At 48.6% G+C, this 18,426-nt stretch overlaps 2 protein-coding genes across 4 annotated transcripts in view; both read left to right on the top strand.

The window, feature by feature from the left end:
• The window catches only part of maml1 (mastermind-like transcriptional coactivator 1), a 19,688-nt gene extending 14,851 nt beyond the window's left edge, over positions 1-4,837 (top strand). For both annotated transcript variants that reach the window (XM_061788089.1, XM_061788090.1), the window contains one exon: positions 2,384-4,837. In XM_061788089.1, the coding sequence (XP_061644073.1) occupies positions 2,384-3,252 (869 nt within the window). In that variant the 3' untranslated portion in view covers positions 3,253-4,837. The remainder of the gene's footprint in view (positions 1-2,383) is intronic.
• On the top strand, positions 3,261-18,426 carry ccdc69 (coiled-coil domain containing 69). Of its 2 annotated transcripts, XM_061788126.1 has the most exons (10): positions 3,261-5,027; positions 5,263-5,362; positions 5,435-5,505; positions 5,586-5,667; positions 9,614-9,840; positions 13,789-13,862; positions 13,950-14,051; positions 14,149-14,268; positions 16,326-16,423; positions 17,559-18,426. In XM_061788126.1, the coding sequence occupies exons 1-10, from the start codon at positions 4,886-4,888 to the stop codon at positions 17,713-17,715; spliced, it is 1,173 nt and encodes a 390-aa protein (XP_061644110.1). In that variant the 5' UTR covers positions 3,261-4,885; the 3' UTR covers positions 17,716-18,426. The 2 variants fall into 2 exon arrangements, with proteins under 2 accessions (XP_061644110.1, XP_061644111.1); XM_061788127.1 differs by lacking the exon at positions 16,326-16,423 and having other exon boundaries at positions 4,872-5,027.

The raw sequence follows: 18,426 nt of genomic DNA, 5'->3' as shown, positions 1-18,426 counted from the left end.
TTTTTGATTTTTTGATTAATTTTTTCTCCCCCAGCTTGTGCGAAAACTTCATCTTGTCGCCCTTTTTTTTTCCCACTGCGATCTCGTCCTCCCGTGCGTGCGTGCGTGCGTGCGTGTGCGAGAGAGTGCTGTGACGCCATGTCACAACCCTGTTTTAGGAATATATCTATCCGTCCTTTTTCCGTACCACTTCTCCTCACGCGGGTCGCCATCTTCGGGCGAGAGGCGGGTACACCCTGAACCGGTCGCCAGCCAGTCGCAGGGCACATAGAAGCAAACAACCATCCGTGCTCACATTCACACCGACGGGCAATTTCGAGTCACCAATGAACCTAGCACGCATGTTTCGGGGATGCGGGAGGAAAGCGGAGTGCCCGTTGAAAAGCCACGCAGGCACGGGGGGCCCCGCCCGTGCGAACTCCACACGGGCGGGCCCGGGGATTGAACCCCGGTCCTCAGAACTGGGAGGCAGATGTGCTAACCGGTTGATCACCGAGCCGCCCAATATGAAGATATGTGCAAAGTTAAAAAAATACAAAAAATAATAAATCACACTCTTTTAAAGATGATTGCATCGGAAAACAAGCTATCATTCAAATTGCAGTAGTAATGATTTATCCATGTTCTGTTTGGGGCAAAGATTTTAAGTTTTGTTTTGCTCGTAAATCATTTGAAAAATAGTGTGACAAATCATAAACGATACTTTAAATGGTGGTGGTACACTTATGCCATCATTTTTAAACATATGTCAATCACGGTGGTGGTAATGCCACAAAAAAGAGTAACGTTAACAAGCCGGACAATGAACGAATGAATGAGTGAATGAGTGAAATGAGGCTGCAAAATGATCAAGAGTCCAGACGCTGCAAAAGGCTGACGTCGAGTCGCCAAATATTCTACTCAACGATTGTACACTCTTACTTTTGAATCATATGACTCAAGTAAAAGTGAAAAGTAGCCCTGCAAATAATGACTTGAGTAAGAACGTACTCTGTGAAAATCGCTGAGTAACTTAAGTCAGACGATGGCCGTCAAATAAAATGAAAATCATGAATAAAATATGCAATATGATATTGCTGGACAATATCGCTTCATCTAAAACATCAATAACATCAAATCCGGCTCCCCCCGCTTGTTAAACAGCACAATAGGATCACCAGGCAGAGATTAGAAAAACAGGAACAAAGCTGCAGGACATCTAAAAAGTCTACACACCCCTGTTCAAATGGCAGTTTTTGAATGTAAAGAATTTAGACCAAAAGAAATCATTTTGTAACCGTTTCCACCGTGACCGTGACCTCGCATTTGCGCAACGGAACTGATTTATTTGACAGCCGTTGACGTGGCGGCCACGGTGTCATGGTTCTGCCGATTGTCTATTGTGCGTAGAGCGCTGTGCAGAGAGGGAGAAGAGCGCGGCATGGCGGCGGTGTTAATTCTGAGTCTCTGGAGTCCCGAGCATGCTATTTTTCGATTTGGTTTTGGCAACGGATTTGGAACCAGGAAGCGCACTAATTCCTCGCGGCTCATAAAAGCGACTCGCCTACGATGAGTACTGTACGTCGACAATGTCACCACGACCGAGCACAGCGGCGTGGTAAGTTTGGATAAAATGTGAACTTTTCAAACCTTTTCAAGCTTTTTTCTATATTTATTTACAATAACCTTTTAGGCCATGACAAAAACCTACAAAACAAGAATTTTGTACTGTACAGTAATATGGGTGCATAAAAAAAAAGCTTCAATGTTGAATCAGACAAGCGGCTCGACTGGCCTCCGCCCCCTTTTGCCCGTTCTGTCGAGGTTCCACTCGATGTAATCTCATGAGTGCAACTGTCTTACGCTCAGGACTTGGGCGCAATCTTGCGGCATTTTCGAATGTGCACGAAAACCTCGGGCGGGTAGCGTTTGTCTGGAACAAAGACGGCGGACGAGCGGTCGGCACCGTTGTAAGGCTCGCTCGGGGTTGTTTTTGTAGAACGAGGTAGCTGCCTCATTTGCATACAACTCGGCTGTTTCATCATTGACGTCGACATCACTTCTCCTTTTTTTTGAATAATGTTCTTGTTTTATGATGCGACTACCATGCCGACATTTGGATATAGCGTTAGCCTCAAAGCATCATGGAATGTTTTGGAAAAAGAACATGGACAAAAAGAGTCCAGTTACCCGGATGAACGTGACCTTGAGAAAAAAAACAAACCTCAAGGAAAAAAACATTACAATGTTGAGCAAGCACAATGGTCATTTTCTTTTCTGCTGTGTTCGGAACAATTAAGCTAGTAGGCTAACGAAACGCAAGGAAGACTTCAACGTTGCTAATTCGATTGCCAATGTTCTCGTCTACGTTGTGGCTGACACCTTTTTGCCCTCGCACCCTCAGGTCCGTCGCTGGCCAGCGTGTCTTCCATGGGAGGCCCCGCCCCCGCCGGCCAGCGCATGTTCCCCCAGCCGCAAGGCATGATGGGAATCAAAATGGCGGCCGGCGGCGCGCCTCCGCCCCCGACGGCGAGCCAGGCGGACCTGGGGCTGACGTCCTGCGGCGGGGACGTGCAGCAGGTGCTGTACAACAACATGAACCTTCACCCGGGTGGCGGGCACGCGCCCCAACAGCGCCAACCCATGTACAGGCACGCGCTGCTGGCCCAGCAGCAGCAGCAGCACCTCAACAAACAGCCCAACGCAGCCTTGTTGAAGCAGCAGCAGATGGCGGCCGCCCGCATGCCCGCCAACATGCAGGCCGGCCCGAACGCCGTGTGGCAGCAGCAGGGCCTGGCCCCCAACGCCTTCGCCAACGCCCCCAACGCTTTCCACATGCAGCAGCAGCAGCAGCAGCCTCGCATCCCCAAAATGACCGCCGGCTCCGCCGCCGCTTTTAACGCCAACCCCGCAGGGCGGCCCATGGCGGGCATGATGCAGAGCGCCCAGCAGCGGGCGCCGTCCAACCCGCAAAGCCTGGGCCCGCCCCAGACTCAACATCAACAAGCGACTCAGAACCACCCGACCAATCAGAACGTCCTTCCCGACCTGGCGGCGTTCGGGGCCGCGGCGAGCGGCGGGCGGCCGAGCTTGGCCTGTAACCAAGGTTACCAGGTCAGCAGGACGGCCAACCAGCAGCAGCTCTCCTTCGGCTACAACGCGGCGGCGGGAAGCTTCGCGGCCGAGAGCGACCTGGTAGAGTCGCTGCTCAAGGGGCAGAGCACGCACGAATGGATGGCCGACCTGGACGAGCTGCTCGCGTCGCACCAGTAGATGCGCCGCCCGCCGCCGCTCGGTGGTGGCACGTTACGCGTCACGTGATGCGTGTCACATGTAACACGTTGCCACGCCTCCTTCACCTTCTGCCCAGGCACGGGCGAGTAGCGACGCCAGGAATCGATACCGGCCGATACCGCCCTTATTTTAATGTATCTGACAGCAGCAGCCGCCGATACTTAAAGGCAAAAAAAAATGGACGTGGCGTACGGCCTGTTACACACACGAGGGTTTGTCAAGTCTCTACTCAGTTTTGGCCCACACATAAGAATAGGAGGTAGGCAACGTTAAGCTAGGAGGGGCACTTTCCGTGTGCGTGGACGGCAAGACAACCGAGGATGGCGGTACATCGTGCCGCATACGCTTGTGCGCGACAATGAGAAATTCTATATTGAGCATGCGACCAAAAAGTAAACCTCGTGAAAATTGGTGGAGAAATGAGCAAGTTAACGTCGCCCCCATCAACGTGGCCGCCACGTAGACTCATCGGTTAGCTGGCCTGCTACAGTGCGCTCCGATAATCTCAACGCACACCGAGCACCACCATCGAACCATCGATCTCCAATCTCGCCCTCCAAGACAGAAATCGAGTGTGATCGAACAAAAAAACCAAACATCGTGGTACAAGCCCTTCCGGATATTTTGCACTGATGTGTGCAGGGTGTGCCCCTCCCCCCCACCCCGATTCCTTGTAGGGCGCGACAGATATGGATTTTTTTTTCAGGCAGATTACAGTATTTGGCAGGAAACTGATTAATCGGCCGATTAATTTAAGAAACATATAATGAATGAATCAAAGAAGCTCTTTTTTGATCCCTTAATGCTTACAACAATAAAGATCTGAATTCCAGGCCGAACATTTATTTGACTGCTTTGCAATATTTCTTGACAACACAGAAAGAAATCAGGGGTTTGCCCTTTTTCGCCGATTTGGTCGAATGGCGTTATCTTCGTCTTATGCTGTAATGTGTTCAACAATGAATCGGTCGGGGCCCCGCTCCCTCGTTCGGCAGTCAGGTCGCGTCTCGATGGGCCGCGTTCCGTCCCGCGTCGCAATCCTCGGCAATCCTTTTTTGTTCGTAAACATCGAACGCGTTTTAATATTTTTTCAGATTGTCGGCGCCAACCCGTCTGGAACCCTAAAATCAGGCCAGATCCACTCTCAACGCACCTCGCATCTCGTAGGGCGTACTAGAACTGGCCGATTGTCTTTTTGTGTGTACCGGGCCGACGTCCTCCTGACCAGTAGTTGCCTTCTACTCTGCTGCGGAAAGAGAGAAAATCGGAATGGGACGTATCAGAAGCAATGGCGCTATTGGGCATCGGCGAGTACTCGGACTGGTATCGGACATCCCCGTGGCCGACGCCCACGATTGGTCGACGGCTCGCTCTCCGGGACCGTCGCCGTTCGCCGGCCGTCTGTAAATGTTTGCAAATCTATTTTTTCTATGTAACGTGACGATCTGGACATAGATGTTATTTTTATATCTGGCAGAACATTTTTGTAAGTATTTTCTACTTTTGATATGTTTGTGTAAAACAAGAAGATTATGTACTGTAAATATAAAATACTCCACAACCACTTCCTGCCTGCGTGCGTGAAAAGATCAGCCGCCGTCCCGTCATTTGCATGCGCCGGCAATCATTGGCCACCGGCCCGCCCGAGGGTCCCCGCGCGTCGCCGCCGGGACCGCACACGCGAGCGGACGCCATGGATCGTCGTCAGGTCGTCGGCCTCGCCGCCGTCACCGTTGCCGCCGTCCTGCAGCAAGGTCGCCCACGCGCCGTCATCCGGGGGGGGGGGGGGGACGTGGGGGGAGTGTGTTTGGCAGTTGCGTTGCGTGAGTGTCATCGGGTTAGTTTTGTCGAAATTGCGTGCGTGTGGTTTGTGTCGTTTATGTTGCGTGTACATGCCAATGAATGTGTGTTCATTTGAAAACGTGTGTGGCAGTCGCGCGCAAGAGTTGTCGTGGGTGTTGTCTAATTGTTGAATTGTGTTGCGTGTAGCCTACTTCTCCCTGCAGGTGATCAGCGCCCGCAGGAAGTTTGGCGTGCCCCCCCCGTGTACGAGTGGTCCCCCCCACTTTGAGAGGGTCTTCAGGGCTCAGTGAGTTGTGAATAAAAAATCATCATCATCATCATCGCAGTTTCTTCTTTTCTAATTGTGATTGCATTTCAGAGTGAATTGCTCCGAATATTTTCCGCTCTTCATCGCCATCTTGTGGACGTCTGGCGTCTTCTTCAGCCAAGGTGACGTCACCGCCGCCCTCGAGGGGGCGTGCCCATTGTCTCGACGTCGATACTAAAGTGTGCGCGCGTGTGTCACCCAGGTGTGTCTTGCGTGTGCGGCGTGGCGTACCTGTACGCGCGCGCGCGTTACTTCCGAGGTTACGCGATGTCGCCACAGCAACGGTCAGTCTACGCACGTGACGTCATCGTCTCAATGATACTCGTTTTCTCAAACATGAACACAACTCACAAGAGGTTTGCCATCCGAAAATGCACTCGAACCTTCCCTTTGTCCGTGTGTCTTTCTTTTTTTTGGGGGGGGGGGGGGGGGTTACAAGTTACCTTGTGCGAACCTTTGAAAAACCAGTGGCGGTCCTAGCTTGAATGCCCCCCCCCACAGTAACTCGGGGGTGCCCCGCGCGCGCACGCCCCCCCCATGACGACAACACGCGTCCCTTTCTTCGAAACTAACTAACGAGCGTCCGATGACATAATCTCGCTGCGCAAATAAAAGAGCAAAGGGTGTCGTAACCCCAGTAAATAGGAACTTCCTCGACAAATTACGTACTTACTAATATTACCATCATGAATTTAGAAAGGTCTGTTAGTTTTTATAACAATAAACTTAAATTCACAACAGTTACAAGTAACATTGACAAGAAAGCGGGTTGCAGCAGAGCCACTGGAGGAGTCACAGAAAGGACGTTTGTGGATCAAACGCGTTTTGAGATTTTGTTTTTTTTCGTATCAAGTCCGTCCTTCTGAAGTCGACGCTCGTAATTGGCTATCTGGTCACGTGCCGTTCTGCCGAGTCTCCTCAAAGCGCCACCTTGTGGTGCAATCTCTGAGTTTGTCTGAGACTTTGGAAAAGTTTGACTCATTGTTACACTTTGGAATTGTTTTTGTTTTTTAGAGAACGTTCAACTTTTTGCAATATTGTCTAAATTAAGCACATTTGTCACAAGGTCAACGCGGTTTCATGTTTTCCGATGTCTTTCCAATTCCTCATGTTTTGTCGTACGTTGATTATTTGTGCGCGGAACAAATGTGTCCTGCTGATGCATTGATTCGAAATGAAGCCGAGTCGAATGTGACGACCTCTATGACTTTGAGAAAGTCATTCAAGTCGTTCCTCGACGACGACGACGACGACATTTCCCACAGGGTAACTTGACCTCCGGTAATTCAATCGTGAGCGAGTGAATTTCCCACGTGGTCTCGGCAAGAGCGCTTACGGCGTGATCACGTGACGACGGCGATGATGATGTTGTTGTTGTTGTTGTTGTTGTTGTTGTTTTGTTTGCGTGCGTGTCAGTTTGCGACCTCTGTACGTGAGCGCAGGCCTCCTCTGGCTCCTCGTGGGCTTCTCGTGCGTCGGCGTCCTGTCGTCCTTTTGTCAACTTTACGCCCACGCCGACCCGCTCGACTTGACCTTCTGAACGTCACCCCGACGACAAATAAAACGTACAATCTGCTCGACTTTCACCGACTTTGTTTTCATTACAATGATGATTTTCATACATTTCTCATGATCGTATTGATGTAAGCTATTGTAACATTTTGCACACTTAAATATAGAAAAATGTATTTCTCATAAAATATAAATCCAAATTGTAACTGCTTACAAACAATTCTTACGATGATATGTAATGCATTTCAAAGTTAAATACAAGTGAACTGTACTTGGGCAGTGATTCTTTCATGTACCACTAGAGGGAGTCCGCATACCACGAGTGGTGCGGGGAGCACACTTTGAGCAGCACTGATTTACATAAAAGTTGCGTTAAATATTGGTTGCGTTAATTCAGCCATTCTTTCCATAGATTGTTTCAATAAAATGCCATTTTTCAAATACATTTATTTTGTTCAATAATCGGTGTATTATAAATAAATAGGAGCCAAATAACCAAATGTACATATACATTTAACATTTTCAAAATAAGATGCATGGGAGTAGAAATACTATTGCAAGTGCTTTTATAAAATAGCTTTTGAATTTATACAAGCTCTTTTTTTGTGTGTTCATGATGAGCGTTACAAGTTTTGTGTTCTGCTTTCAGACATCTTGCACATCCAACATTAGTACTTACTGGATGTCTGCAAATTCAAAACTTGTCAAATATATATATATATATACTGAAAATCTGTCAGCAAGTTTCTCGCAACGTTAGCATTAGCATGAGCTTCTTCTTTGAATCACACAAAACAGTAGCGGGACTCGTCGAGTTGTGATGGGCCTCGCGTGACCAGCAGGCGGCGCTGCGCTCCTGCAGCCCTTGTGGGGAAACAACTCGCTGCATGAATTTCCGAAGTGTTTGATGACGTCGGCGTCATCTGACCTGACACCAATCCAACTTTGCTTTGTGAGCATGAAATCCAACTTTTGGCTTTCATGCGACGGATTCTGATGCGTTTTCCTTTTTTTGGATGTCAGCTGCCACCAAATCATCCACGAGTCCAACAAAGAGGACTTAGTTGACGTTGTTTTTGTGCTGATCGATATGTGGAGTCCGTGATGAGCTGTCACGCGCACGCCAACTGGTGTGGAATTTGTCACGCGTCTATTTCCGGCGTGCGTGCGTGCGTGCGTGCGTGCGCGCGCAGTTGTCACCCCGGGAAGCGAGCGCAAAATGTTCCGCGCAGCGACAACAGCTGCTCGCTCGCTCGCTTGCGTTCAATTCTTTCACATCGAATCAATCGGCGTCACGTTTTTTGTGTGTGCGCACTTTCCTTCTTCAAAACGGCTGTAACAACTCACTGCAGCCTCTGGGGGCGCTCTTTAGTCATCTTATTGCAGGGTTCGCATCAGTGGCGGTTCTAGAGCACTTTTATTGGGAGGGGGGGCCATGAGTTTTGTCAGACGCACGCGCGCACACCGTCTAATTGGACGCACCCACGGCACAGTCGTCTCGTTTATTGCGGGACAAATTCCGGACCACCCCCGCAATAGGTGAAATCCGCAAAATAGCGGCCACGTACTTTGGGATCATTTGTACCCATTTTAAAGCTTTCTGAACCACCTCAGACTCCTATGAACCTCGACCTTACCACACTGAAACACCTTTTCAACTCTTAAGTTTACAATACTGAACATCACGTGCGTGTTCTTCCTCGTCGTGTGGGTTTTACTGACTGTTTTCAAGGAAGCATTTATCCCCCCCCCCCCCCCCCCCCCAAGAAATGACAACGTACACTAAAACGGCAATCGGTGAACCGCGACATGGAGAGGGAACACTGTATTTAGGAATTGTATTTGTTTGTTTTTTTGCATTCAGTACATTCTATCATCGCCCTCTAAATTTTGCTGAAGTCAGCACGTGATACACACTACGCAATGTAACGCAAGTTTTACTTCAGTACTGCACACTGCCTCTGGTTAGCATGTGACTTTCATTTGTTTGTATCCAAAAAGTAAGCGGGATAAGTGCTGTCGGAAATGGAGGGATGGAGAATATCGGGCTTTATTCGGGGGCTCCAACACAGGAAAAGCATTTCAATGAATTGCAGCACTTTCTTGTTTCAACGTCGACGTGTGACGGGTTGCGTTTGGCCACAAAACATGTTTTGTGTGTCTTGGCCTCTTGCTTGTTTTGCAAAATGACATTTTGCCGATTTGTTTGTTTTCATTTGTGAAGAAAGCGTGCAAATGTCCGCTTTAAAGTCAGCCGGCACGCGAGTTTGGCGTCGAACGGCCTCATTTACGTGTCCTTCATGAATGTCTTCGTTCCGGTCTCTTTACAAACACGTTTTTGGCGGGCGGTTTCGTATTTTGGGGTTATTACGGTAATTTTGAAGCGCGGACAAAAGTCTCGCTACTGCGCATGTGCCGGGCTCAACCGCCGATGCGTTCAATGACGCGAAGAATGAATAACTTTCTCAGCTTCCAACGTTCCGTTTTTCACGCTATGCTCTGATTTGAGCTAAATAACAAGACTCCAAGTCTCGTCGCTCTTCACATTTTACACTTTAAAATTCAAGTTCAACTCGGAACACAATCACGTTCGGTTCATTTCAACGTTCGACGTTTGTACCCTTAAAACGGCAATAAAGTATAGTAAACACACAAAAGTTAAGCTGCTTCCCTCTTAGAATGAAAAGTTTGTTCTGTTATGTTTTTTTTCTTTGACAGAAAGTTTCCAATGTTGAAAGTCAACGAGCCGAGAGAAAGCCGAAGCTCTCTTCCCGTGGCGTCCGTCAACGCATCAGCGTGTAAATCCGGGCGGGCGGTGCGGTGCGGTGCGTTCAGGAACTTTGAAAAGTTTCCAGCGATCACGCGGCGACGGCGACGAAAGAGGGAGCCGGCCGAAAAAGACGCCGCGGAGCGACGAGGCAGGCATGGGCTGCGGCCACAGCAAGGTGAGCACCCGCGCCGCTGAGGCCGAGGACGGAGGTCCCCCGGTCCCCCGGTCCCAGGCCGCCACCGAGACTTCCGCGAAACACCCAAGTCGAAACGTTTTGTCAGCAACGCTCACCGCGCGAGGAGAAAGCGACGTGACGCCACCGTTTGAGTGTTAAAGAGTGCGCGTCTGTCTCCAACATTCTCCAACATTCTGCAACAGGCAAATTCGTCCCAAGTACACGATGACATCATCGCCACTTTTTGTTGACACTTTTGCGCTTCGATTTAACCTGAATCTCGAGGAAGTCCAACAACATTGAGGGGACATGAACGCCACCTTTTAAGATTCGCCGACATTTCCGAAGTCATTTTCAGTCATTTTATGACGTCATAGCGGGCCTTCTTTGGACATGACAGAAAGCTATCCGTCAAATAAACTGACAAACCAGACAGAAAGGGAATGTGTTTGGAAGCGCTTTAAAATGCGAAGGGTCGTCGTCATCGCTTGTCCAATCAGTGACGTTCAAAAGCAAAGCGATCAAGGAGAGCGGACATCTTCCGGGCTGCAGCGAACGATCGTTTTCATCTACGAACTGGTCGAAGAAGAAGGTCGCGTTGTGACGCCGCCACGGTTTGAAGCTTTGGAAATGTGTTTACAACATCAGACGCTAACGCGTTAACGACTTTGAGGCTTTGGCTTCCTGTTTGGGCTCCAAAACCGCCTACGTCGATCTTTTCGCAAAGGCGCTCATCTCTTCGATTGCTTTGGTCGCTTTAATTGGTTCGGCGGCGCCGACCGGCTCAATTTGCGCGCAATTAGCATGATGCTAATGTGCTAGCTGCTAGCGCGGTGGGCCTGCAAATAAATTGTCTGATGGAGTTCCTGGTTGAAAAGTGACTGGTAGAAAAAGCAAATTATTTGTCGTTGCCGTCTTGTTTGCTTTTTGTTTGTTTTCAATTCTTGGAATTCAAGTATGGCTGGCGATTAATCGATTGAATTGATAAAAAGTTCTTTGGGGGGGAAAAAAAGAACAATAATTTTCCCCTTGAAAAAGACCAAATGGACTTTTCACCTTCGCGGCGTGCGTAACCTGACGACGGTAAATGTATTGATGTTAAATTGTTGAACATATAAAATGCTTTATTAACATTTATTTAACACTGAAAAAATAAGTTGACTGCAATACTTGAAAGCAGAAACTTGATGAGCATGATTTAAGCCAGACATTTTGAAGCAACAAGTTTGCGTATTTGTTTTTGAGGTCAAGTCAACTTATTGGATTTACAGTGAAGGAACACTTTCTCCAAGTTTTGAATAACGGGGGAGTTGAGGGTTTGATTTGAAGATCATATCGCCCAGCTCATTTGCCTCAACTTCCACAGAAATCATCATCTTTTTTCCCCCTCTCCGTCAATAATGTTCAAATTACGGCGGCGTATTTTTAAAAAGAAAAAAGCTGCGACACGATCGAAGTTGTCATGCCGCCGCTTAAAGTCGACACGACGGGAAACGGAAAGTCGTCGCAATGAAATTGAAAGTCAACAATTGACAAGAGGAGGACATTTTGTCACGACGACTTTGAACCGCGTCTCTGCTTTTTTGTCCTTGTCACGTTGTCGTAGAAAAGAAAATGGCGTCGTCTCTGGTAAAAACGTGTGCAAACGCAATCCTTACGAGATGAGCGCTTGAAACAAAAAGATGGCTCGTCTGTTTGTTGCCGGGCGACCGGTGCAAAATACTTCGGCCTCTCGCAGCGAAGTTGGCGTCGTGTCGGATCCCGGATCTTACGCAGAAGTTTTTGAAAATGGTTCTACTCGTGATGTCGGTTTCGTAGCAGGAATGCAATTTGTACTTGCATTTGATTGCACGTGAATTTTCCCAGGCGAGGCAATTGACGACAGATTGTCTCTTGCAATTCCGACCTGGCGGCAGACGGCAGAGGAAAACAAGCGAACTGCGTAACGTGACGTACACAAAACAATTCCTGAAACACGTACGCCGCCGGTGTCAAACTGGAGGCACCGGGGGGCCGGATCCGGCCCGCCGCATCGTTGTTGTGGCCCGCTCGAGCAAAAAAAGAAAACGTTGGCAGGACCTCCGCAGGAAATAAAATAATGCGTTTGATTTCAGCTGAACTGGCTGCGATGAGGTCACACAAATGGAGCTTAGCGAGCTTTTCGTCGCAGCGCTAACATGTTGGTTTGTTGTTGCAGAATAAAAGTAAGAAAGACGACAGCCGACAGAATGGAGGTGAGTGTCCCACGGTTGCCAGGGCTTGACCTTAATTCGCACCTGCCGACTCGGCTGAATTTCAGCACTGGCGGTTAACGCCGCCATTCTCACTAGCCACTTCGGCACCTTGAATTTTGGATGTGTTTGTGTATTCAATTGCTTTCGCTCGTGGTTGCTCATTGGTCCATTCGTGAAGCCCTCCGGTGAACAGATGTCATTTGATTGGGTCAATTTTCAGTCAGCCAGCGCCTAACCCCGATTATCCGCAAGTAAATGCCGAGTGGCTAGTAACTCTGGGAAACCGCGAGCCACAGTGGCTGTTGGGCAAAAAAAGTGGACGTCAAGCCCTGCCCGCACCCCCCGAAGTTTATGTCCCGGAGGAAGCGGTGTAATCTTTGGCGCGGTCGACGTGTCGCTTCCTGTCCCTCAGCGAAGCGCGTGCGGTCTGAGCGCGGCGGCGTCACCGACACGAACGCGGCGGCGGCGGCGGAGAAGCGTCTGGAGCGGTTCGAGCGGCAGCTGAGGACCCTCGACGAAGTGTTGTCGGCCGACGGCGGCGCAGAGAGGGCGGAGCTTCTCAAGGCGCACGCCGACGAGGAAGCGTGCGCGCTGGTGCTCGCTATACTCGACAAGGTGGAGTCGGCTTTACGTGCTGCGTGGGCTCATGTTAGCGTGCGGTTTTTGACCTTGGGCCGCCTGTGAAGGTCAAGACGGAGACGAGCGCGCAGCTCAACGCGGTTCATCATCATCAACGACAAGAAACTTTACAGCAACGCCTGCAAGGTATCTACAGTACGATAAATACTCCACGCGTGCGTTTGTGCTGCCCGCAAATCGGAGCGGAGGTGCGACTCCAGTGTTTCTTTCTCGCTTTGGAATCCTGTTTGAACTTTTATTTAACCCGGTAAAAGCTTATTGAGTTCTAAAATGTCTTTTTCAAAAGTGACCTGGCCACCAGGCAGCTGAAATCTGACAGTACGTAACACAACGACATTGATGCAATAAATACAATTCAAGAATAAACAAAACGTGTGGCATTTGTGTCATTTCCAAAGCGAGACAAAGTCAAACATTGCTTTCGAGCTTCTCAGAAGGTCAACAAAGCTGTCGCGAGGGATCAGATCAGGTCAGACGGTTTTGAGTTTAGCTCGCGGGCAGTTTTGCCCGTTTCCAGACAAATGTCTCTTACTTTGTTTGTACTGCTTACATTTTACAAAATGAGCTTGTTCCTTTTAAAAACTTTGAAGGTTAGTGACAAAACGACGTAAACAGAGTGAAAACTTGAACGGCGGCAAACCAGAAACCGTAGCGCCCCTTTTTGCCGCGTGCCAACGGCCATGCTAAGCTAGTGGGGGCGAAGTGTGGGCGCGTTCCATGTTTGTGAACGGACCGAAAGCGAAACGACGAGGATGGCTGACATTGTTTGACGTGCGCGCGAGCAATCGCAACAAGGGAACGCCGAACTGGGAATAAGCTTTCATTGGTCATTTTTTAATCTCGCTGCCCCCGCGACCCGACCTCGGATAAGCGGAACACAATGGATGGACGAGTAACTCGAGCTGTGGCATATGACGTTTTATATCAGCAATGGGATAGAAATATTAGGGATTACATATTTAGGCGGCATTTATTTATTCGACGTGTTATGTGTACAAGTATATAATATACGTGTTGTGTATGTACATGTATGCGGTTGTGCGCGTGTGTGTAATTGGCGCGTCGTCTTCCGCAGATGTCGAGCGAGTTCACGAGGAGGTCAAAGTTCAGCTGACGGAGAAATTTCAGATCAGTGAGAACCTGTTGAAGGTAACCACGGCAACCCTGTGACACAAACACACACCCGTGCATTGGTGGACGCACACTCTTCAGCCTGCTTGTTGTGCGTGTGTGCAGGGGGAGCTGAGCGAGTTGAAGGCGGAGCTTGAGCCTTACAACGAGCTAAAGAGGCGTGTCCAAGAGGCCACCTTCAAGAAAGATCTCCTCAGAAACATTCAGGTGAGTGTACAATTGTGCACGTCTCCATGGCAACCACCAGCCGCTTCCCCCATAACAACTGTCATAAAAAGCGTTTTTGCGCACGCGTGCTCGTCAGGCGCACGGCAGCCCAGGTGCGTTCTGGGAGTCGGAGCAGGAGTCGTTGCTGTTCGTCATCGAGATGAAGAGCGAACGCCTCCGTGAGCAAAACAAGAAGTTGCAACGTTTGGAACAGCTGGTAAGTTGCCGATGTCGAAACGCCAACGCCGATTCCGATCAAGTCGGGACCGTGTGGAAAACACGGAAAATCCTTTTCAGCCTCGATTCAATTGAATACGCTACAAAGACAAAATATGGAATGTTTTTACAAATATTCTCTCATTTTGAATGTGATGCCTGCAACACGTTTCCAAAAAGTCGGGACGGGCGCAAAAAAGGAATGAATGCTCCAAAAGACCGGTTCGGAACATTCCGCAGGTGCGCAGGCTAATTAGAAATAGGCGAGTGTCAGGGTTGGCTCTAAATCGTTCACAGGCAAGGGTCGGCCGGGTTCACGACTTCGTCAACAACGAGGCTTTACACGATCACGATTTTTGGGGCCGATCAGCGAGTTTAAAAAAAAAAAACGATCACCGATCCGATCACAAGATGGAGGAATGTGTCTATTTCAATGACCTGTTCATTTACTGTATCTACTTGTGTACTTAATGGCTCCAAAAATTCTATTTACAATAAATAATGTTATTTATGCCAGTGAGGCACCGTGACAGACGGAACCAATGAATGGTCTTCGATTAGATGGCAGGAAGGAAATACTGTCATGAATGGATCCACTTTTTGTGCCATTTTTGTTTGTTTGTTGGTGCGCCGTGAGATTGTAAAAGATGTTCCTTGGCTCCATAAAGGTCGGAAATGGCCGCTCTGACGCACAACCGTCAGTGCTAGCACTAGCTTGCTAGGCTACATGAAAATTTTATGAAATTTGATTGCCTGCTCGCGAGCCGTATCGTATTCAAAGTACGTGAACATACCTCGAGCGAGCCTTAAACCAACGTCCTCTCCTGTCCCGAGCACCCCATTTTGTCCTTGGAATACAAAGTCGGCGCGATCCACTCTTGTTGCCGTCGCCACGGTAACGAGTGTATCCGGTCGCATTTGAGTTGACAAGATGAAGCCCAATGATCGTAAAAAACGGGATGCGGTGGTATCGGAATACGAGATTGAATTTGCAGTAGTCTGACGTAGCGCAGTCGTGATGGCGTGGGTAACTCGGGCTTCTGTGAAGGCACCGTTCGTGCTGAAAGGTACGTACGGCTTGTGCTGCCATCCAAGCGACGTCTTTTTCAGGGCCGTCCCTGCTTATTTCAGCAAGACAACGCCGAGCCGCCTTCCGCACGTGTTACACGAGCGTGGCTTGCTAGCAAAAGAGTGCGAGTACTCGACCGGCCGGTCTCCCTTTGAAAATGCGTGCAGGCGCATTTTCAAGCTCAAAATGCCACAACGGAGACCCCGCCCGGGCTGTCGAGCAAGTCAAGTTGCACATCAAGCAAGATTGGGAAGGAATTGCACCTCCAAAGCTTCAACAAGTCGTGTCCTCACTCCCCAAACGCTTCTTGCGTTGTTGAAAGGAAAGGCGACGCGAGTCGGCGGGAAGGGATTTCGCAACAACGTGTTGCAGGCAGCACACTCAAAAATGAGGGAATAGTTCCACAACATCTAGTTTATCACTTTAAACATGAGCTATCTTGTCTTTGCAGTCTACTCCCATTGAATACAGGTTGAATCCAGTTTTTATGGAAGTTTGAAGTTCATGACGTGATTGGAAGGTCATGTGACCGAGGCGGAACGCGGGACGGCCGACTTCCTGCGCACGCTACGCCCACAATCCCAACTACGATTGATGGCGTGATGGTTGGAAGGCGAATAGTTTTCTTTCTGGCTGGTGTCTTCCAAGTTCGCTATGTGGATGTCATGTATTGATGCAAATATGCGTAAACGCGAACGAAGCCTCAACACCGTCCGTCTGCCGTTGTCTTCGCCGGCTCCGTGGCGACGTCTCGTGTCCCGACAAAGGCGTTGTCGACGTTTAAGGTCGCTCCGCAACGGAAAGCGCTTCGACCCGTTTTGCCCGATGCTTGCGCACGTCCCCCATTGGCTACCTAAATCCAGCTCGCAGAATTGGCGTTCATTTTGTCACTCCTGTCCCATATTATGCGTCATGACTCCTGTTGTACGTGTTCATGATCAGCAGCAGCAGCAAGTCGTGTAGTTGTTAACGCGCTTGTTGCGTTTCAGGCGGAGGAAAAGTCGCGCGTGGACGAACAGTTGGCGCAAACGTTGCAGCAAAACGAGGACTTGCGAGTTCGTGTGGACAAAAATCAAAGCGTCCTGCGGTGAGTGCGCGATGCACACGAACGCGACACCGCAAAAACACACAATCATCACTGCAACATGCTGCCGATTTTTTTTTGTCTTTTGAGTTTCTGTGGGGCCAATTATATATGATTTATTGCTCGTGCGCTCACTCTGGTCGTCTCGCCACGCTGCGCTATTTTCATGTCTGTTGTTGACCAATAACTGGCCACTCATGTGCACCATTTGCACAATCGACTGAGTAGTATCTGCAACATTTGCACAATCGACGTTGTCCCAGATGATCGCACTACTCGTCCCTTTAAACCGCTTCTTGAAGTCTCGGCGCCCTTCGCCCGATGCTCATTGCGCCGAACCGTGGCTCTAGTAGTCATTCGAACTGCTCTCGTTGCTACAGAACTCTGCATCTTTTTGCACAATTGTCCCCAAAAAATAAGAATTTGTACCGGCTTTACCAGATGACGAGCAACCTTTTATTGCTCAGTGACTGTTTTTGTCAATGTCTTTATGTCTCCAAAGTTTTCTCCGTCGTCGTCGTACTAGAGCGGCTCCACAACTACCGGAGACGAATTCCTTGTGTTTTTTTTTTTGGGGACATACTTGGCGAAATAAAGATGATCCTGATTTCCCCCAAAAAAAAAATAATAATACATTTAAAAAATGCCAGCACAGCAATTTTTTTTTGTCAGAGTCATGCCGCCGCCCAGCTCATAACCCGACTTCGATTTTCAAGTGCAGAGCTGCCAAATGTGACGGAACGTCCGTATTTTTGTTGCGCAAATTACTGAACGCGGCCGCAAATATCGGGGGAGAAAAAACATCCGGCGGAGGACGCTGTGTGACGAAAAGAGAGCGGGGACAAAAGCTGCTCGGCGCCACGCTACTTTATTACGCGAAATATAAATTTTTTTCATGATTCTTTTTCTTATCGTACGCAAGAGCTTTAACGTGAAAAACGTGAAAATGTGAACGGAAGCTCTCAACTCTTGAAAATAAAAACAAAGAAGAGAAAAAAGTATCAAATTCATGAGGTGCCGCAACTGCACAAACAGAAAAAGGAGCTGGCCTTTTTACCAGCGGCGGCAGCACTGCGCCCTAAATGATGATGATGATGATGTTGTTGTTGTTGTTGTTGTTGTTGTGGTGGTGGTTAAGACACGTGTGCCGCGAGCACGAAGACGTGCGCGCGGCGTTGGAGCATCAGCGTTTGTTCAACCAGGTGTTGATGCGAGAGAAAGAGGAGCTCCTCTTCAAACTCCGACACGGCGACGCGTGCCCCGCCCTCGACGTGGCCGCCATCACGCCGTCTTGATTGGCCCCCGAGGACGTCGCCTTTACATTGGCCACGCCTCCAACAGGAAGTCCATTTAAAAAAATAAAAATAATTCTGGAAGACGCTACAAACTTTTAGTTCACAAATGCAACAGACTCTGCATTTTTTTTTTTCAGGAATTTTGAAACTTTTTCAAGATTTCAGGAGTGACTCGTGCTGAGTCATGCGACTGTGATGTCACTCAGCTTGGGGATGTGCTAGCATGTTACGATGTAGCATTTATTATTATTTTTTTAATGTATATATAATTAGGAATGATGTTTAGGACTGAGTGAGTTTCCTTTTTTTTTTTTTTTTTATATACAAGTGGTTAGCACGTCATCATGTCGTGACGTTAGCTAGCATGTAGCTTGGTCAACCTAAGAATGAGTGTCATGTTAGCGTTTCCGCGCTTTCAAAATAAATGTTACATTTGATCACTCATGTTAGCACTGTAGCATGTAGCGTCATTTGAAGCCACTTGTTTGATTCTACTGTATTTTTTTAAAAGACAATTTTCTGTGAATTTGTTTGCCAAAGGTTTGTTCTTGTTGTTATGGTGAAAATGAAAATGGTGGTCACGCACTCGCACTTTTTCCACATGCGTGTCAACTTTTTCTTCACGTTCTGTGAACTAAACTTTGTCATCTTTTTCAAGTGTTGTGAGTTTCCGCGCATGTTTTTGACGGCATAATAAAATGTTCAAACTGG

The sequence above is a fragment of the Phyllopteryx taeniolatus genome, chromosome 10 (genome assembly GCF_024500385.1).
Source record: "Phyllopteryx taeniolatus isolate TA_2022b chromosome 10, UOR_Ptae_1.2, whole genome shotgun sequence".
Classification (NCBI taxonomy): Eukaryota; Metazoa; Chordata; class Actinopteri; order Syngnathiformes; family Syngnathidae; genus Phyllopteryx; species Phyllopteryx taeniolatus.
This window is presented reverse-complemented; position numbering and strand designations above follow the sequence as displayed.

What these genes read in the sequence shown, in the direction of transcription:
- ccdc69 (XM_061788126.1), top strand. Translation starts at nt 4,886, where the DNA reads ATGCGCCGGCAATCATTGGCCACCGGCCCGCCCGAGGGTCCCCGCGCG. An exon ending in GCGATGTCGCCACAGCAACG is followed by an intron (nt 5,668 to 9,613) that starts GTCAGTCTACGC and finishes TTTCTTTGACAG; the next exon opens with AAAGTTTCCAATGTTGAAAG. An exon ending in TGCAACGTTTGGAACAGCTG is followed by an intron (nt 14,269 to 16,325) that starts GTAAGTTGCCGA and finishes GTTGCGTTTCAG; the next exon opens with GCGGAGGAAAAGTCGCGCGT.